This window comes from Tribolium castaneum, chromosome 4 (genome assembly GCF_031307605.1).
Source record: "Tribolium castaneum strain GA2 chromosome 4, icTriCast1.1, whole genome shotgun sequence".
NCBI classification, from domain to species: domain Eukaryota; kingdom Metazoa; phylum Arthropoda; class Insecta; order Coleoptera; family Tenebrionidae; genus Tribolium; species Tribolium castaneum.
In genome coordinates this window covers 6875956-6897444 of record NC_087397.1, presented here as the reverse complement: position 1 = coordinate 6897444, position 21489 = coordinate 6875956, and the positions used below count along the sequence as shown (strand labels likewise).

Below are 21489 nucleotides of genomic sequence, written 5' to 3'. Positions count from 1 at the left end.
AACATGGATGGCCAAACTCCAAATCCAAGAATAAACAACTATCGCAATTTACAATCTACACACGCGAGACGACCAGACATAATTGAGGCGATGACACAACCCGGCGTATTTTTCATCATTTTTACATTTTTAACACACAAACAACACTTTTCATTGACCCAAAAGTTGCAGAAACTCTCCCAGCTCGGCACTGGACTAGTGTCCAAAACAGTCTACTTTTTAGATTTATTGTTAAAACCTATTTTTGCGTTAAATTAAAAAAAAAATAATTTGCTGTCTACATACAAAGTTTCGTTTCTATTTTTTCTTATAAAATGGGGCATTGTGTTACGCTTTTTTAGGTGACTTAATAAAACTGACACTGGTTTGGTTTGCGGTCGATTTTTTCATTCAGTTTCGCGTCAATTTATTCGGGCAATTGAAGGATTAGTGACCCTCGTTTGAATATCAGTTTGATGGAATTGTTAATGAGGCTTATCTCAATTACGCATAATCTTCACATCAACACGCGCCGATTAATTAATCGAGAAAATAGCCTTAATTATAGAAAAGCCAATTTTTGAGAGCATCCAGTTAACCTCGTACTGTAATAGGATAAATACTGACCGCACGCTAAATCCATCCGAAGCCAATTATTCAATATAATTACCACACTTTGTTGCTATTAATCCAATTAACTATTAATAAACCAAATCGTTGAAGCTTGAATTTGAGTAGAATGCGGTCGAATATTTTCTCTCGGGTCGTTAGCGAGTCTTGTTTTTAGAAACGACAATTTTTTCGGTTGTTTTCTCATCCGTTACGTTTTGTTACTTCTTGGAATAAATATCTAGATCTTGTTTGGAACGACTTGGCCTTTGACACGACCGCATTAAAACAAGACTCACCCGAAAACATTTATACACCTAGTGTAGTAGGGCTGTATATGTCACGTAGTTGAGGTTTCTTTTCCAACCACTTAACGACTTTGATGAATTGCTTAGCAGGAGGAAAGTCGAGAAAGCTGGAAACGGCCAAATATGGCAGGAAAAATGCCGGTTCAAGGGTTAAAAGCCGAGTTAAGGAATTCCCGCTTGTTGGCTTTGTTATTGTCTTTGGGTTTTCGAAAATTCTTGAGTTAGTTAACTAGTTGCAAGTGTCGCATTCCGCGGCCACGTGTTTACATGAAGCGTGGAACCCAAATGATGATGGTTTCAGTTTCCATATGTCAGTCATTTCAGTTCCTTAGAGAAAATATTTAGTTTGCCATTTGAACTTGAGTGCAAATCATTGACTGGCGTCTTGTTGCAGGGCCCTATGCCGATGAGGAACGCCGTCGCCGCCACGTCCCCCAGGTCCCTCTTGTGAACCCTAGTGTACAGTGACCGTGGCGATGACAAAATGTCTTTCTAGTGCATAGTGCTCTCTTAAAACTGTGTCTCTGTGAAGAATTATGAGTTCATATTTCGCCAATTCCTATATGCCGGACATGCGAAATGGGGGTGTAGTTTCCGCGGAGCATCCGCACCAGCACCAGCACTACGGCGCCGCCGTCCAGGTGCCCCAGGGGGGCGGCGCCGTGCAGCCCGACCCGGGGTCGTGCGACCCCTCGGTGGGGCTGCGCCAGGGCATCCCTCCGCACCACTATGGGGGGCCCCCGTCGGGCGGGCAGCCGCCCCAGGGCATGCCCTACCCCCGCTTCCCGCCGTACGACCGGATGGACATCCGCGCCGCCGGCTACTACGGCCCCCAGCAGCAGATGGACGGCCAGGAGTACCGCCCCGACAGCCCCAGCAGCATGCACATGGCCAACACCGCCGCCCCCAACGGCCACCAAACGCAGGTGGTCTACGCCAGCTGTAAGCTGCAAGCCGCCGCCGTCACGCAGAACGGGGTGCTGGGGCCCACCGGGAGTCCGCCCCTGACCACCCAGTCGATGAACAACCATCACATGGGACACCACATGCAGGAGCAGCACCCCCAGCACCACCAGCCCCACCACCAGCAGCAGCACATGATGTACGGGGGGCAGCAAGGCGCCAACATGCACCAGCAAGGACCCCCGCACCAGCAGCCCCCCATACAGCAACAGCCCAACCAAGGGCAGCAGCCCCCGGGGAACACGGCGGCGGCTCTGCCCAGCCCCCTGTACCCCTGGATGAGGAGCCAATTTGGTAAGTTTCACCGAGGATTGGGTCCAATTGTGTCACCGAAACCCTATTCTTCTTATTCTACCTAAGTGATTTATGTCTCGGACTTTGCATAAGAAGCAGAAACGTCTCAATTGTCCCAGCAGGTAACTGTCTAGTGTCCAGACCCAGACTCGTCGAAACTCATTAGATTTTTCCCTCTCAATCAACGCAATGTCTTCATTTGATCCCGACGTTGATTAATGGAAGACTTGAATCGATTAAGACTCGATTGCGTTTGAGATTTGGTCAAAACGGCCAGAAATAATAAATCTATTCGCTCTATTGTGCAACATTTCGGAGAAAATTTACGACTGGGGTCACTGAAAGTGCCCAAAATTGGCGTTTCAGTCGTGCTCCTACTTCCGCGTTTGTAGCAACAATTTGTGAGTGATGTTCGGCGAGTGAAAAAAATCCGATAATAAAGAAGCATTTGGTCATAACGAGTGAATGTTTACAGTTCGTAAGCACGTATTTTACGACTTGTTAGATGGCGTCATAAATTTGGAGAACGCTCGTGAAACAAATTAAGAGATAATAAAATAAACAATTCGGAACATTATAGCCGCATAACCTAATAATAATTACCCTATGAAAAGGGTTAAATAATTTACAGCACTATCAAATCTCATCCCGTCACAATTTATCACCAGAATGCTTATTTAATAGTGTCGACGCGTTGCGGATCTGCACGAACGTGGCCCGAACACATCCTTGCTTCATAAATTGCACTCAACAAGTAGCCTATATACCGTAGCGGTTATATTGTTATTACCGTGCTTATGGTTGCCAACAGATGTAAATTCCATCTCTATTAGTTTAATCGCGCTCTACACAGACCCACGCCAGATTATCTCAAAGACACTTCACTTTTTTCTTCTCTTCAGTTAAGAAGTGTTATTAATAATGAGGATTCCTGACGAATGGCAGTGACTAATGGCTGCGTATTTTTGTCACTTATCGGTATTTCAAGTAGGATTTTAAAAATGGCACGATTATGATTAAGTGACTTGTCCGGGAAATAAAATAATGAGACGATTTGAAATACGCGGCATTGACTGTAATGGATGGAGACTACGTATTCGCGCACATTTCTTAATTTTTTATTGACTCGGAGCCGTGACAGATGAAATATTTCGCAAGATCGATAAATATTTAATTAAAAAAATCCAGCGAAACAGGGGAAGGAATTTCACTCCTGAGCTCCAACCAGTTTGCTCGCACCGCACAAAGGTAAAATCCACAGAAGGTCAATAAGTCTCGCATTAATTTACCAATTTCATTTTTTATTCATTTATCGTTTGTAAAATTAGGCAGTTTATAAACAATTCCAAGTTCATTACCAGATAACAGTAAAAGCGGTTACTTTTACCGGAATTAATTGCAATTAATAGTTTAATAGCACTTGTTATAGGCCTTTTGAACCAAATAAAATTTTCTCTTCCCTTCTACACAGAATAGTTTATTATGTGATAAAATTATTAAAACATTGTGTGATTGGTTTATTTTGGGCTTTTCCTTTAATTTCGTTATGATTCTGGTGATAAATGGCCTCTCGTCGCTTTGTTGGGTCGTCAACTGTGTATTTTTCGTGGAAAGTCCGTAGTATTTCATTTTGCATTTCATTTGAAGCCCGCTAACAGAGATATCACACTCCCACAATGCGAGGCGACAAAGAAAAATGCGTTTTTATTGTGCGTCGACGTACAATTGCATAATAGAACCGCTCTCGTATTTTCCATTTTGGAATTCATTTATTCGAGTTCAGTCGGTGGTCCATGGGGATGGAATTCAGCGAATTAGACTGTGAAGTTCGGTATTAGCCCCCTCGACGACACGCTGTAACACGGGTCGGTTTTTTGACGGCCGTCGTGGTGGTTGATATGGGTCTGACGTAAGAGTGGGGCCCGGCTAGTCGCAGTCTCGAAGAAGGGGCTTTAATTATGGCGGATTTAACGGAAACTTTCGTTTTTGGCGGCCATAATTAAAATTCGAAACAGCGATTGCAGATTGCAGGCAGACGTTTGATAAATCGGCCCCATCTCAAATGGTCTTCCCACTCGGGCGAAAGTATTCAGTAAGAATAAAAAGCTGCGTTAATTAAAGAAGCATCGAACTAATCAGAGTTCACGTCTGTGTTGGAATAAATCAAACTCAGAACAGTTGGGTTAAAATAATTACATGTCTTGTTCGGGGTAGAGTAGCGTTCATCACGACCGAGCTGCATCCGAATCTAATATCGTTAATTAGATAACTGAAAAACCTCTGGGATTCGGGAGAATTTTAAAAGAAATCCGTTGCTCTTTTTATTAATGCCTTCAAAGCTCCGCGCTTAATCATACCAACACTGAAAAATGCACACGACTGACCCGCACGGGGTGGGAAATTTACTCCGTTATTCGCGCATCTTAATACGACACTAATTACACGCGCAAAAACCCACCGAATTTTTGACATGTCAACGACGGACTCTTTTTACACTGACATCGGAACTTAAATTGGTAATTACGATTATTAATGGTGGAACGTGGCCCACAGCTTCTTCGGCGGTCATTCGAATAATTGCTTTGCCATCATTTTGTAATAACTGCCGCGACGTCAATTCGCTCAAAAACCCAACGGAATTTCACCAGGGACAAGCAGCCGAATTGCACCAAACCTGTTCCCAGAACCCAAATGCGACAACATTTTGCATAATTTTACCAACATCCTACTAGCTCTGGCCCCGATTTTTAGCAAAACTATGCACAAAATACAACTTCTCTGAAGATACCTAGCGGTTTATTCCAGAAAATTGCAAAATCCTGTTTTTTATTTTTTTATTTTTTAATACCTTATACCTTGCAAAGTAGTAGCAGATCTTCGTTTTTCCTTTTGTATTTCAGCCAATCCATTTTAACGGACGGGACACCTTGCACAAATTTTTAGATTTTATTTTCAATTTATACGAACAGTATCAATAGGTAGATGTGAATTTTTCTTTATATTTCTTAGTACCTACCAGTCAAATTGCGTGCAACCACAATTGGGTAGAGTTACATTTTAAAAGTTTGAAATACGAGCAGGAAAAAGAAAATGACGGACGGGACACAAAAAACCTCACATTTTTATCGTTGAACAATTGTTGTGAAATTCTGTTAGTTTAAATGGTCCTTCTAACAACTATTTAAATTAAATTAAAAGGTGGAATCCGTATGTTACGACTTTTGATTAATTTATCTTTTATTTACACCTGACGGACGGGACAAACAATCCTGTGTGTGAAAATAGCTCTAGAAAATTTATTTAATCAGGTTTTAATTATTAAAGACTTTAACAATATTAAAATTAAACAGTAGAAATTACAAATTTTTGGTTTCGTTTAACAACGTAAAAAATAAGAATATTGTATATCTGCGATAACGGACGGGACAGCAAAACTAATAAAGATAAAAAAATTAAATAAAAGAAAATAAAACAAAAATAATCAACAGTTGTGGTACGTTAGTATTTTATGTTATCGTCTGCATGGCAATATTTTAGAATACAATGAATCACTTCTATTTAAATTATTATTTTCTCCTAAAAATTTTTTGTGGCAAAAAAAAATAAAATTTTGTGTTTTGAAACAAATTTTACGTTACTAGTTATTTTGAAACGGTGTCAGATTGTATTTTTCTGACGAAGTTGCTGCTTTTTGTGTGTTTTTTCTTATTAATTGCCATAATTGTGGGCTTTTTCTGCTCGTTTCAGTGTAATTTTTGCCACAACTTTTGCACAGTTGGGGTGAAACTTTTTTGTGCAGCGCGTGGGCGCAATAAGTGTCTAATTTCTAGTTCGATTTGGCCATAGTCCATTTCCATGATTTACGATTTAGTGATTTACGACTCCCGACCGGTCGAACATGCATATTTTTGTATGGCTATCAGGCTGAATTATCGATACGGTATCTACCCAGGAATAGCAACAATGTCCATTTAAATCGGAAAAAGCTTCAAGGTGCAATTAATAATGCCTTGGCGAGAGGGTGATACCCACGTATTAACCGCTGATTGTGATAAGAAAAGCGGCCGAAAGCGAGCGACTCCTCGCGACCGACAGGAAGTTGCAATAATAATAATAATAATAACCATCGGGCCGTGGGATTTTTTCGTTTCTCGGTGTGCTTTGAGGCAAAAACACGCGTACTAATATTACGGTGATTTCGGAATTCTCTAGCTGTCAAATTTCGTCCTGTGAAGGTTCATTATAAAAATTATTACCTGGAGCACGCCGAACAACAAAAATTGTATGAAGAAAATAATTATATACATCGGGTTGAAGGGAGGCTGAGCCGGCCTTGTGACGCCAATCAAACCTGGCTAGAGGCGGTTGAGCCTGCATCTGAGATAATGAGTTTATAAATGATGCATAAATCATTTACATCTTTCAGGACGCGGCGGTCTTGCGAAATTTCGAAATACACTACACACAATAATTACGATTCGCTCCGCCATAATAAGATTCTTGTCAAAGCGATTGATTATGACGAATAGGCGAATAGAAAAGCGAAATAGCTTTTTAGGACAGGTAGGAAATTTCACAGCTGACAAGGCGGCCATAGCTCAGAAACAATTCGAAGAAGCTTTTAAGATAAAGGAAACGACTGGGATTCTGTCGCCGAAATCGAGACAATATTTTGGCGATTTTTCTCAATTTGTGTTACTGATTTTAATCTCGGAACATAAGTCTGTGTTCGTCACCACCACCAATATTAGCTTAGATTGCAAAAAACTATGAATTGCTATGAAATCTAGTGTCCGGGCGATTTTTTTTCTGAATAGAAAAATAATGATGATAATAATAATAAATAAACACAATAGACAATTATTATTCACTTAAAAGAATTTATCTTCTTGTTGTCACATATTAGCACAAAAAATTAACAAAAAACAATCGTTTCTAATAAATAAGGCAAGAACAAAATTTTACCTTTATCTAAAATTACCAGTAACTTTTTAAATTCTTGGTTTTTTATTTTTCTTATTTTTTTATTTTGTTCTTTTTTTATATTGTCTACCTGTCTACTACCGCAACGTACCAAATCCATAATTGTTTGATTCAAAAAATGTCAAAAAAAAGTCACTAATGCCTTTAATGTTTTCAAAAAAGGACTAGATATTTATAGTTATCCAAAATTATTTTCGGCGTGTTTGGATGTTTTGTTTTTCTTGGCTTCATTGTTTAGTTCAACACCTGACTCAGTAAGTTCTGTGCTTTTGCAATGGATTACGAAATTATTCAATAAACCACGTTAGTAAAAATATTTGAATTAGCAATGGTCTTGCTTATGCCATGCTTATAGCAGGGAGAATCTTTTCCTTAAAAATTGTTTTAAAATTTTGACATCAATGTCACTTTAGAATAAAGTAAATGCTTTTGCTGAAGTATCTACCTAATAATTTTTTATTGTTTTGTAGATTTTTCAAGGATTTAACCTGTTTTTAATTACCCACATTGTTATGGTTTAATATAAATTTTGTTAAAACAAGAAGTATGAAACGATAATTTCACGTGTCTCTAGAAATAAACTAAATCTGTAAAAGTTAAAAGTAATTTTTTTTTCTTTTAAAGACCTGTAGGTATTTTATGTTTTACTTTATCGATACCTATGTGTTCTTAGTATTCGTTTGTAACTAGATTTTTGCTGAAATAAAAACTGTGATGTGCTTTTGTATGTTTTTTTATTTTTTATTTATTTTAGTCTCCTGATGCAATAGCGGTCAAATTATGAAATAAATTCACACAGAAAATGTTAAAAAACGCACTATTTTCATTTTGTTTTAAAATTTTTTGTCTGTTATTTTCTCCGATATTCTCTTCAGTTTAAAGAAGAAAACCTCTCCACATCTTCTTTCTGTTTTTTTGAATTCTCTTTTCTCTTCACTTCATCTTTCTTTTTCTTCTTGAATTATTTTCATCACTTTTCGTCGTTATTCTTTTTCTACTATATCTTGTTTCTAACAAAATTCTTTTTTTTCCTTTATTCTCTTATTATTTTCATAATTTCTTTTGGTGTTTTCATCATTAAACGTGCTACTTTGTTGGGTCTCTCAGTTTTTTTACATGTTTCTTTGCGTTCAGTATAGTCTAAAATTCTACTCACCAAATTTTTCTCGAAATTATACACTCGCTAGACTGTTTTGGAAATTATTATTCTTGGTATTTTTAGTAAACATATCATTGACAGTTTTTCTTATTGAAGCTCCTATTTTTTTTCTTTTTCGATGGAATTTTAACTTTCGAATGGATAAGACCGACATATTAAATTTTACATTACAAAGTTGTCAAATCAAAAAGTAAAAAAAATAATAAAATTTAATTTAATGATTTTTTGATTTTAAATAACTCTACAAACTCAAGGGTTTTGACGATTTTGAGAGCGTCGTTTAAAAATCTCCAATCTACTTAAAACCTCATTATCTTGTTAAATTAAATATTGTTACTTGACATGACCTATGATTTGTAGGTATTGAAAAAAACAGGCATAAATCCATACGGTTAAAATTCTAGATGTCGTCAGTGAGATTTTCGTCAAAAAAGAAAAGATCAATGGTTCTATTTGCAATTCGTGCCGTCACTTTAACTTTTTGTGGATATTGAGGAGGTCCTTCAACTATCTAATGTGGATCATTGAGTTCCTGGTTCAGCAGGATTTTATAAAGATGCTAATTTTCTGCTTCTACTTTAGTATAACCAATACCACCTAAATCAGATTGCATATTGCAGGCTTTTTTTTGATTCCTAATTTTATCTTCGCATCCAATGAGAATTAGAGTTTCTTGTTTTTAGTGAAATTAAAATGTTACGATGTTTCCTCTTTTACACTCACAAAAAATCACAAAAATTGTGTACTTTTAATAAAAAGAAATTTATTTTTGATTCATTTTTTTAGTTTGGATCAATTTTAATCGAGAACTAAAAGGTGTAATGTTTTAAATTTCGGTAAGAACAGTATAGATTTTTTAGAAAATTGGTCTGCCCCTAGCATTTTTCAGTTTTAAGTTCAATTTTAAATAACTTGGAGAGCTTTTTTACAATATTTGCTGTTGTTTCATGTGTTTATGAAAGCTTTTCTTTGATATTTCTGTAGCTTTAGCTTGGCATGCTGTTTAGTTTGTATTTTGATTTGTGTTGTTTTCAGAGCGGAAGCGCGGCCGTCAGACGTACACCCGCTACCAGACGTTAGAACTGGAGAAAGAGTTCCATTTCAACCGGTATTTGACGAGACGGCGACGCATCGAGATCGCCCACGCGCTGTGTTTAACCGAAAGACAGATCAAGATATGGTTTCAAAACCGGCGTATGAAATGGAAAAAGGAGAACAAGACCAAAGGCGAAGGCGGCTCGGAAGGCGGTGGAGACGACATCAGCCCCCAGGGCTCCCCTCAGTGAACTCCTCGTCACGATAACCATGTACCTAATTACACATTGTAGTCATTGCATTTTCTTTTGCCGGGATCTCCGACGAGAAGGTGCGCTCTTTCGGCAGGAACTCTCCAAATTCCCCAACCACAATGACCTCTTCAACAAGTCCTCTGTGCATAAGTCGATAGAATTTAGTTCCGATGAACGCGACTCATCGAATTTATAGTTTTATTTATTTATATATTGTATAGATAGTAGATATTATGCGCGAATTTATATTTGATGGACACTACACGGATTCATTTAGAGGCCAGTGCTACGTGCAATCAGTGATGCAGACGAACTGCCCAGTGATTAAAAATAAAATTTTTTGTATAAATATTTTCTATAATGTTAAAAACGAGTGGTCGCTACGGTTATGAAGCTCCACTGCAGATTTTCAGGTCAGTGAATGAGTTGTTTTTTTTCAAAGCTGACGAAGCGTTTTTTTACAATGTTTCCAGTGAGTGTGAACTCTTTAGACACCTGAGATAGCTACGAAAGTGTCGTTCGGCATAGAATTGTTTACTTAAAGTGTAGATATTTCGAATGAATGTATATTTGGTTTTAATACTAATAATGATGTAAATAAATCCGGTAACAAAAGAAAAGGATATGAAATATACGATATTATTAAAATTACGCACTTTCATGCCAAAGGTAGAGTAACGTTATCCATGTAGGACGTTAACAATACTCAAACACTTTAATTAGTAGGAATTTGACGCATTCGGAGTATCCAACTTTTTTTTAACCTGTTTTTTTCTGAAAAAAAGAGACAAATATTTTATATACCATTTAATTGGCCGCAATTGGAGACGAACAGTCTTTAAAATTGCTAGTGATAACAGTAACGAAATACGTAACGCTGCTACAAATCGAGTATACGTAACTAATTATTTTAATATAAAAATCAGAGCTATGTAAGAACGGTTAGGCAAATTAAATAGGTTTCAAAATTGAGTTATTGAGAGTCGAGGTTCCAGAGCCCCTATTTAAGTTGGTTAACCATTTGTATACACAACTATTTATACTACTATAAATTAGGATTTGCAGTGGCATGCTGTATATTTGTACCTATATGGATAAATTAGAGAATAGTTCTTTGTGCTGTGGTGTAATATTTTAGATTAGAAGTACTAAGTTTGGCCGACACTTAATTTCGGACAAATTACCATTTTGTAAATGAACAACTGTAACATAAATTTATCGTTTAACCATCCCGCATAAAACTTTATTTTGATTTAAAAACCAACGAAACTTTAAGTACTTTAATACTTGGATTTCTGTCTTGTGGATTTCAACTTATATATACCGTACATATAATTAATATATGTATAAATAAAATATTATTGTAAATTTACGCAACTGTTTAACTCGAACCTCTCCAAGATGGCCTCTTTTAAAATGGATTATTATTGGATAACATAGTGCGAAACGGCCCCGCCTCGCTCCTACGATGATGAATGATCGCCCGATTTCGGAAAAATGCATGTTGCATGACAATTGCATGAAATTTCGCACCCAAACATCGGCCCTCTCTCTCCAACCGCAAGTTATGGGCAATAACAAGTGGTCTCTTAAAGTAATCTCCCACTAAATCATTGTGCACACGCGATGTGTGTGCGGGAGAGAGACGGGCCGAGCCTTGTGGCGCACAACCAGATGATGATTTAAGATACGTGTTTACAAGATGCAAGAGGTGTAATTGTTTTTAAGGGCTGGAGCGGTGCAGTGAAAAGCGATCGCGAGATCTTCATGCTAAACACTTATTTGGCCATATATTTTGGGACTGGTAGTCAAGACCGCAAACAGCTTTATGGAAAATGCTGGGGTGGCGGCACATAAATCAATAACGCGGTGCCGCCGTCTCGCTCCCCCTCGCATTTCGCCGCTTGTTCCTTCTCTCGATCGCCCGAATTGCTAAAGTTAGCCCCGATATTTTCCAAGATATATCGCCGTTTCATTTTCATCGTTTAATTCGTCTTTAAAACAATCTGCGGCCCGAGTGACCATCGCTTCGAAAAACCATCGACTGCCGCGTAATTGACTTGTAAAAGTTTAATGCATTCGGGTGAATAATAGAAGTGTAAGCTTTTATTTGTAGTGGTAATAATAGCTAATTTCCATGTCGCATTAATAAAATATGTCGTAATGTAGTATTAAATCCATCCTAATTACCTTAATGTTTCGATTATATATTCAGATTAGGTTTTATAATGTGATTGCGTGTTTTTCCGATACTGGTCAGCGCGAGGGAATTTTAAAATTGCCGCCTTTTAGGGGGCCATTCTGATTTGGGCCGATCTTGTATCGCTCCACCTCTAACACTTAGTTGCTGTCAAGCAACTGTCAAAGCTGCACGGCCCCTATATTTGTCAAGGCCCTCTGGCACCGCCTATGTTCCTTAACTTTGAAGCTGATTGGTGGACACAGGTGCTTTCCTCTCTATGATTAGTCATTAAAACATATGAATAAACAAGATCCCTTGGATACTAGCGACTCTTTTACGAACAACGGTAAGTGAGTGAACTAAATAGTTTCCATTGTTGAGGCCAACAAGTGAAGAGCTCCTCACTGGTACGTACTCAATGAAATCGCATCGAAAATCGCCACAGCTCACTCGAAACCGCGGATTTAATTAAATTATGAAACGACAGGTGCAAGCTGCGCTATTTTAATCCCACTCCTAATCTATTTCCAGGGAAAGCATCCGACGGAAAAATATTATTATTGTTATTATCACACTTGAGGGTCACTCGGGTCGCTATAAATAAATCTTAATTAAGATAAACAAACTGATATTTGTGTGACCTTTCAAGTTTCGCGTTATTAGCATTTAATTTGCTATAATTAATATTATTTGCTTGTTGTTTATAACAGGTGTGACATTAAGTGGTCCAAATGTCATTATTTAAAGAACAATGGTCTAAGGAGCCTGTAATTGAGGATGTTTGCATTGTTTTATGAATGGTACAATTAGATATAGCGTGTGAGTGGGATAAATTAGCGGTGGTTGGGGACCAAAATCTAGTAAATTAGGAAAATTCTACCAAAAATTCACTATTGCGTGCCATTAATGGCCGTTATACAAGATTTATGTAACAGTGAACAGTTTTTTCTTGTTGTGTGTTTAAAAGTAGATTCTTAACTGATTTAAAAATAGTTCTCGGCGGTCAAATAATTAAAAGCATAAGAAATTGCTCCAAGAGCTGCAACAGAAACAAATGTTTCACAAAATGTTCATTAATTACCGATTAAAATAGAGCCACCATTTATCTTATCACGGTTTGATTTTAAATAAGCACACAGGAAAAATAACGGGAAGGAGAATTTACATTGTTCGGAAAGTAGGTTTGCAATTGATTTTGTGAGTTAAAACTTTATTTTTTTTTATCTATTATAGAAATTTGACAATTTTATTATTAATTTATTGGTCACCGTTTAATAAATAATTTGTAAAATATTTCATCCTGATTTTTAAACTTACGAGTATACACAACCTTATTTTTTGTGCAAGTTAGAAAATGTTTTTTTTTCAAATTTATGCGAGACCTAACTAATGGCAAAAACTAAAAAGTTAATAAACTTGCTCTGAAAAATAGTGTTTTATTTCGTGATTTCAAAAAACGTGATAAAAGTTTGGAGGTCTAATTCTAAAGTGTATAATCTGATCTTTTAACTTTTCGAAAAGTATAAGATTAACCTCTGCCTTCAAGAAAACCATTTTTTAAATTGAAATAATTACCTACAGTAGACTTCCGATTTCCGAACTCCGGATTATCCCAAGCAAAATTTTAAAAAATTAGAAGTTCCAATTTGTTCGAAAATTCGAAACAATTTTAGTTTATTTAAGTTTTTATGTTGTTTGGCTATGATGTAGCTACAGATATACTTCCATTCTAAAACTAAAAAATCAACTTTAGATTGGTTTATTCAAGATGTTAAGTTGCCCATCTCCGTTAAGATACACAAATGTATCTAAGTTTTCTGTTGCATTATATTTTTTTCGTTTAGAAAGTGTTATTTTGCGCAAATTTTTTGCACAATTTATTTTTATATTGCCCTATTTGAAATATTTAAATTTTTTGGTGGATTATGGATAAGGTTTGTTTGAGAATTTATTTAATAAAAACTTAATGAATACATCAGATCTACAAAATTGCATTATGAAAAGTAGTAATAAAGAGCTTTTCTAAAAACAAAAAAAAATGAAGGTAAACGTTTTATAAAACATACCCATATGACAAACGAATTTTGCTCTTTTTCAATGTGAATATTAATAAAATATTCTACTAATATTTTCTATAGGTACTAGAGATTTTTTTAATTCTATAGTAGTTATGTACCTACATATTTAAATTCTGCGCCGCTCAAAATTGCACAAAATGCGCTATCTATCTCATTTTCCTTAAAAAGTTTGTTTTGTTTTAATTTCTTTGTAATAGCTTGGTAAAATTTTCCAGTGACAATAATGAAATTAATTTTTGCGTGAGAATAATACATTGGTTGCATTGTTTGAAATACCTGACTGCAAATTGAGTGAAGACGTTGAAAAATGGGGAAGTGCTAATATTCCTTGTCGTTGGTAATACCCGGTAATGAAAATAAAAATAACTTTGTTTGCGTTGTTTTTCCTCGTAAATAAATGACCAAATATGTAGAATTGCGCAAGTGTCGCGATTTATCACTTGATAAATTCCCGTTTCGTGCGTTTTTTCATTGTAAAAGTTGCTAAAAGTGTAAGTTATTTGGTTGCATAATTCGTCGGCTGTTCGAAATTCAATGTAAGCTTTCGTCATTAGCCAAGTTTGCTCGTATAATATGTTATGAAAGTTTGGTGCGAAATCCACGTAAATCTCGAGGATATTTATCAGTTTTTGTCGCCCGCAGAACGATTTCTGATCTCCTTTTTATATTCTGCGCCTTTCTTCCGATCTCTCAATCACGTTGGAAGGCTTGTTTCTTTACAACGCCCGCTGTTACATTATTCATTACCGTCAGCTCGCCTGTTTAGTGCTATTTTGAGCGGAGAACTTCTCGACTGAGATATAGGGGCTATTTTCACTGCAAATATAACGAAAAACTTTACATTACTTCACGGCAACTCCAACATTTAGCATCTATGCTACCTTCTGTGAGCCTGAGCTGGACAAATGTCGCATACAGGTGCAATATCAAGGCGCACCGAACATTATTCATGTTATAATTAGACAGAGTCGTTCTTACACGCGGCTTCTGGAGCGACCAACGACGCCTTCAAAGGAATTTGTTAAATTGCACAGGAAATGCGCACCAGAAGTCTTGCAACAACACCACTAAATATTTCACTTATGCCGATAATTAAACGCCCTTTTATACACGACCTTGATTCTATAACACAAAACCCAAATTAAAAGGGCAAAGAATTTTCTTCACTGGTTTTAGTTATCTTATTTAAAGAAATTAAAAAAAAGAAAAAACCCTTTTAATTTGTTTAGCTAATGCAAACTGTTAACGTTAACAGTTAAGTGTCTTTTGCTGATTACTCAAAAAATATTTAACTTTAAATTAAAAAAAAACTATCAAATATTGTTTCAGAAGTCAAACAATTTTCAGCTAATAATAACTTTAATGTTAAGTTAGGCCATTATTTATCATTTATTACAGTGAAATAATTAAAATTTTAATATTTATGTCGAATTTTTAAATTCCAGTATGAATTCCAACAATTGCAACAAAACTTTGTATTTTTATATAGACAATTTTATAATCTTTGAAAAGCAAGAACAAAAAATAAGGTGTTTTATTCAAGTTTTTTGCGTTATTCAACTTTTAACAAATTACTTAATTTTTCTATGTTTCTAATTTATTTAGCAATGCGCTAAACAAATGGAACAGATTTACGTTTAAACTTTTTCATTTAAAGTGGTGAAAGCCCTACTTTTTGACGATTCTTCGTTTTTGTGTAATAAATTTTTAAATAAAACGTAATTTTGTCAAAAAATTCAATTTTTTTTAAAAACTAAGCAAAATCGATCAATACAAGTTTCGATTATCATCAGTATTATTTAAAACAATTTCCAAAAATGCAATAAAATTTAGGGCGTTCTAGTGTTTGAAGTAACAGTGTTTTTTTAATACTGGGACATTTTGTAAATACAAGGTGTTAGGGAATGGCTTATCAATATTTCATATGTGAATTTGTTATGATCAGACGAGTTAAAAACCCTTATATCATTTTTCCAAAAAAAACGTACTCTCATCAGAAATTTTTATTAACCCACTTATTGAGAGTTACTGTGTGGTTTATGGTTGTTTATTGGCAGTTAATTTTTTTATTAAACAAAATAGAGTTTGTGACGCATGAGCTTTTGAGAATTTTTTATTGTGGCTAACATGTTCATTTGTGTGGCAGGTTGGAATCTCGCTCCTGGCAAAAAATGTTTTTGTTTTTTTTTTGAATAATTTAATAACAAAACACAAATTGAAATGCAAGAATAACGTAGTGGACCAAGAAGTTAATTTATATCTGCTGTTTTAGCAATAATATTAAAATTTACGCCAATTTTTATAATTTAGTCCAGCGGTTCTCAAAATTTGCGACGATTTTTTGGGAAAATTATGCATTGATTTACATAAATTTTGCTTAATTGATTTGTTGTTAAATTATCTTTAAATTTTTGCTAAACCATTCCTTAATGCTTCTCTAACACGCCGTATACCGCAATATTTTAGAAATATGCAGCAGAGACGCATAATAATAAACAAGTTACGAAACTTTTTCCGATCAGCTTGAAACCAGCAGACCTGAGACAAATTCAGTTGAACTTAAAACTGAAAATACGTTAATTTAGTCTGTTTTAAGACGAAAGCAGTTTGTTTATTTGAAAATGTTTGCAGTTTTGGTCGTAAGCTTGCTTAAAAAATGAAAATAGCATCTGTAAATGAGTAACTCTTTTCAGTAGTAAATGAATCTTTTGATAGGCGCTGATCTAAATTAAAATCGCTTTGCGTATTTTTCCTTGGAGCGAAGTGGAGTGACTGGGCAACAGGATCTTAATTTATACCGAGTGTCTCGTTGTTTGTGTCGTGTTCCCGTCCTCTTGTCCACTTATCTCATTTCGAATTACTGTCCGCGTGATGGATGGTCGTGTTTTACTTTCAATATTTTTTAATAAGCGAGTAGCAGCAAAAAGGAAAAAATGCGTTTTAATCAAAATTGATCAACATCACACTGTGTGCAGACAATGCCCATCGTGATCGAACCCTAATTAATGATCAAACACCTAAGAGCCGGTGTGAATCAGCAGACAAATGAAAATTAATGATAGAATTTTGGAATAAAAATCATCAATCACTCTCATAACAGGAGAATGATGGGAAAGACCGCCTGCATAATACAGGCTTTCCACCGCCGCAGCTACTGTCTAATGCTTTGGCAACATTCATTATCGCCTTGAAAAAGCGAAATTAATCATCGCGGGCAAAATCAAAAAGTCGCGCAGATTACTCTATTTGCAGCACTCATAACTCATCGCAATTGTTCCAATAAGAATCTTAATTAAAATAGTACCGCAATCGCTCCGGCGGCATCTACAAACGCCGAAAAAATCAACCCTCGTGCTGTAATTAACCCGGGCTAACTGTTTCGCCAGTTTCGTGAGCATCATCATCATCGAACGCCTTACATTATTGATAAGGGACACGCATCGATAATTATTGCAAAAACCGTCATTAAATGCAAACAGGGGGCCGCTTGCCTATTTTTGGACCTATTCAAAAATTCAACTCGAAGGTGAGTCTATTCGACAACGTCCGACTCGGACTAATGGCGTATTTGCAACTTCAACTTGTACACGGATGGCCTTAAATGAACGTCATTTGTAATTGACCAAACAAAATTCTTTGAATTTTCTCAAACACTTCCTGAACATTCAAACTAACTAATTTTTAGCAATAATTGTTCCAAATACAACGTCTTAATTAATTTGTTGCCGGCTCTCAGCACTTAATCTTAATTATTGTAACGAAAGAATGATTTAAATTAGTTGAACAAAAAATGCCTAAACCGACTAATAAATTGCACATTAGTGAGAGTGGAATTAGTTCAGTTATACTAACAGATGTCGTTAAATTTAAGCATTTCGAGGCGTGTTTAGGCCGAAAGGATTAATTCGATTCGACCTCATTATAGATCTGACGAAAAGATGCGTTTTGGGCACACAGCTAAAAATATTAGGCTACCAGCGTTATCAGTTGGTCATTTTTAATGTTATTTACAGTATAGATCAAGTGCCCAACCGTTTTGGTTTAAATAAATTTTTTTAATTTTTCCGATCTGTCCTTTAAAAGCTTGAACTAGCTGATACATTTATTAATGGTAGTACAATAGTACAAAAAGTAAAATTAAGTTATTGGTTTAATTTACATGTTTTGACGTTTTGTATGTTAGTTTTGCTAATTTTGTATTATTTTTTACTGTCTTAGTTTTATTTTATTTACAATATCTAATTACACTAGTTTACAGCGTTTTTTTTTACCAACAGATGAAACAAATGTGTAGCGGTTTAACCAGTTAACCCTAAGTCTGATACTGAAGTTGAAAAAAAATTAGGACGTCAAGTTTTTTAAATATTCATTTTGAAGTATCAGTATTAGACAATTTTTAAAACATCAAAAATGTTACAGACTTTTTTCTTGTTCTATCAGGGACTAGTAGTAAACGGATAACATCTATTTATCCCAAAAACCTTAACAACTCTCTTCATAAGACTTTAAATTTTGATGGAAAGATTCACCATGTTCCTCGCTTAAGCTTCTCAGCTTTTGTTAGGATAATTTAAACAAAAACATAGGAAAAGTTGTTTGGACATAATTTACATTCACCTGATGATATTTTAAAGCAAATAAAATATTTGACAATTTGTTAATCACGTCCATAACGAATTTCAAAGACACTACAAAAAAGATTTAAAGCTTCTGAAAAATAAAAAATGACACAGATTGTGTTTTTTTGCACTGATTAGTAATCGACTAACATATTTTTATCCCAAAAACCTTGGTATACTTCTATTATAAGACTTTAAATCTTGATGAAAACGTTTACCATTTGAGCGCTTAAGTTTCCTAGGTTTTATTAAGACAATTTTACCACAAACAAAACAAAAGTTGTTTGGGCTTAATCTATATTGATTTGACGAAATTTTAAAGCAAAAAAAGTGTTTAACATTTAGTTTATCACAGAAACAACGAATATATTTTAGCGAATATATTAAAAGAACTAGACGTGGTAAACAAATATCTTTTAGTTATCTGTGAGTAGTAGGTAGTGTCTACAAAATCAGTATAAAATATTTCGTGGTAAAAGAAGAAAAATGTTGTAAACTAGTGTTATTATTGGCCAGTGAGCTTAGTTGGAGCTGGAATAAGTTGTAATAATTTTTCTGGCCTATAATTTAATGAGGGAGTTTGGTTTTGATCGAAAGTTGATTAGCTTTAAGCTGCGATTAATGTTCTGGTCGAATAAGCAAAAGTCTTGTACTGGCACCCACCGGAGTGAGCTAATTTGGAGTGGCTAGGTTTGTGGTAGGTTGAGTGGAGTCGAAGGCAAAAAGTGTTATGTTCTTGATCAATACAAATAAGGCAAAAACGTTGGGAGGTGGCATCGGTTGTTGAGGCTTAGCTTTGAAGTTCACGAAGCTGGAAGACAATGGTAAGTCGCAATCCCGTCCGATATTAATGACGTTTCTTTGTGATCCGAAGTGTCGGAGATAGAGATCTTGTGTAGCGAATATTAATCATCGTGAGTGGTCTAAGAAGTAGTAGTTCCGCATAATTAATAATTCGTTGTACGTATATATAGAAAACGGCCCCGAAAACAATCTCGGGAGCGTTTGAAAAGCAAATTCTAATTTCATGAATATATTAGCATAGCGAATAAAAGTCACAAAGCATTTGATTTCGGTTTCGGCGTTCCCCGAGCTAATATGCAAACAGAACGTATCCCAAACCGCAGTCGGTATTAAAAAAGTCCCTTTTGTATAGAAACACTATGAGCCACCCCTTCAGATATCATATTGACATGACAGTGCCTTAATGATACTTCCCCTCGCGGCTGATTAGACGGTGAGTGTCGGGACGTGTCTCGCACACCCTGGCTCACATTCAAAGATTTCGCCGATGCTGTTTTGTCCCACATGACACAGGCCCCGCCAACTGTGCCAGAGACACTGACAAATGACGAACTGTCACCGAGAAGGAAGACTGATATGGCCGCCGTAGCTATTCCTCTATGCCCGCTGAATTCCATGCGACACACAGCCATTTTCAAAAATATTTCCCTTCTCTCATATTTTCACTGACACAATGATTTTTTTCTTTGCGGAAACGAGAATAAATATGAGGCATTTTTCGCTCTAATAATTATAATAGTAGCCCGCCTCTAATATATTTCAATTTTATTTTTATGATTAAGTGGCACATTTTTCACCAGACGTTCCACCATAAAAAGAACGCGCATTAAAATTTTAACAACGACAATACACATGCGACACCTATGCGGATGCCACCTTCCGACGTGATGGACTGCTTCGAACAGGTTGCACGCTTTTATCGACAATTACGAATAAATTTACAGATTTACAACACCTGCTTGCACCCCACTGAAATATAGAGAAGCCACGCGGTTGCCTATTCATAACATGGCCATTCCATCATCACGAAATTTATTTCTTCGTACCTTACACACAACAGACCGACGCACCATTCTTACCCCACTTACAAACATTTATACTGAAATATAACAAGTGTTGTATGATATATTCTATTTGTTAAAGCGCCAAATAAAAGATTCATTGAAGCTTGTTTAGTTTTTTTTATGCCTAATTCAAATTAATTAGCTAAGAGCAATCTTAGATCAAGGTAAGTGGAAACATTTTTGTGTTTGCTTGTTTGCTGACTGGGCTACGAAACAATGCATCAAATAAGTTAACTTAAGCGTAAAGTTTTTATTATATTATTTTCCCTACTAAACAAGTGACAAAATAACAATTTGATCTTTATTTCTGCTACTTATAGCAAATGAACGTTACAGTAATTCTCAGGACATTCTCACTAATTTAACCGACATAACAATAATTCGAAACTATGAATGTTATGATAAGTAGGTAAATAAAATAGTTGAAATAAAAGTTTATGAATGGAAATTTTACGCACATTGAGTAAATTAAAATACTACTCGTAGCTTTAAAAAAACTTGTTTGAAATGTTTTATACAAAGAGGAATAACAAATTTCTTATTGTCTGTAATGAAAAATATTCAACTATAGAATATATTTTAGCAACTTTTTTACATACATAACACTAAGAAAAATTATGTTAATAAACACCCTTGTCAACCGTATTTCAGAAAAGACAATTAAAATGCAGAGTATCTAATTTAATTAAAAAAACGTCATTTATAACTTGGTTCAATTGATAAACTACAATATTTCAGTAAAATGGTAACAAAATTAAGTACATCGACTTATAAATCAGAAGACGGCGATTGTATTTTCGAAATAAGATAAGATTTAAAAGAATATACGTTGTAAAATGTTTTTCAGTTATTTAATTTTCAATGTAAAGTCAAGCTTGTACGTAACATGGCTTTGTTTTTTTAAACATTATGTACCATCTACTCAAATTTTAATTATTTCTAAATAAAAAACTTAAGCGGGCTTTTGTTTGTTTCTAAATCTGAATTAGAGCATTTTCAGAAACATACTTTCTGAAATACAGTTGCGAAAGATGTTCCTTATATTAAATGGAATATCTTCATCAAAAAATAACAAAAATAACACTATTGTAGTAGTTTTCTACTGCAAACCATAAATGTGTGAATACTCGTAATATCCACCGTCAAACGTTTTAGTGC

The 21489-nt window shown here is 35.4% G+C and overlaps 1 protein-coding gene and 1 long non-coding RNA gene across 2 annotated transcripts; both read left to right on the top strand.

Annotated features, from left to right (window-relative positions):
• Positions 1-607: 607 nt before the first annotated feature.
• On the top strand, positions 608-10955 carry Ptl (prothoraxless; the record flags this gene model as incomplete). The annotated part of the gene is given in 10 exon segments (NM_001039416.1): positions 608-1543; positions 1546-1579; positions 1582-1613; positions 1615-1617; positions 1620-1639; positions 1641-1657; positions 1659-1707; positions 1710-1722; positions 1724-2153; positions 9331-10955. Coding segments are annotated over 10 exon segments (960 nt in total). The 3' UTR covers positions 9582-10955.
• A 22-nt stretch (positions 10956-10977) lies between these two features.
• Positions 10978-20433, top strand: LOC135265861 (uncharacterized). The gene is made up of 2 exons (XR_010333709.1): positions 10978-12173; positions 20212-20433. It is a non-coding gene; the product is annotated as an uncharacterized LOC135265861 (long non-coding RNA).
• The last annotated feature ends 1056 nt before the right edge of the window (positions 20434-21489 follow it).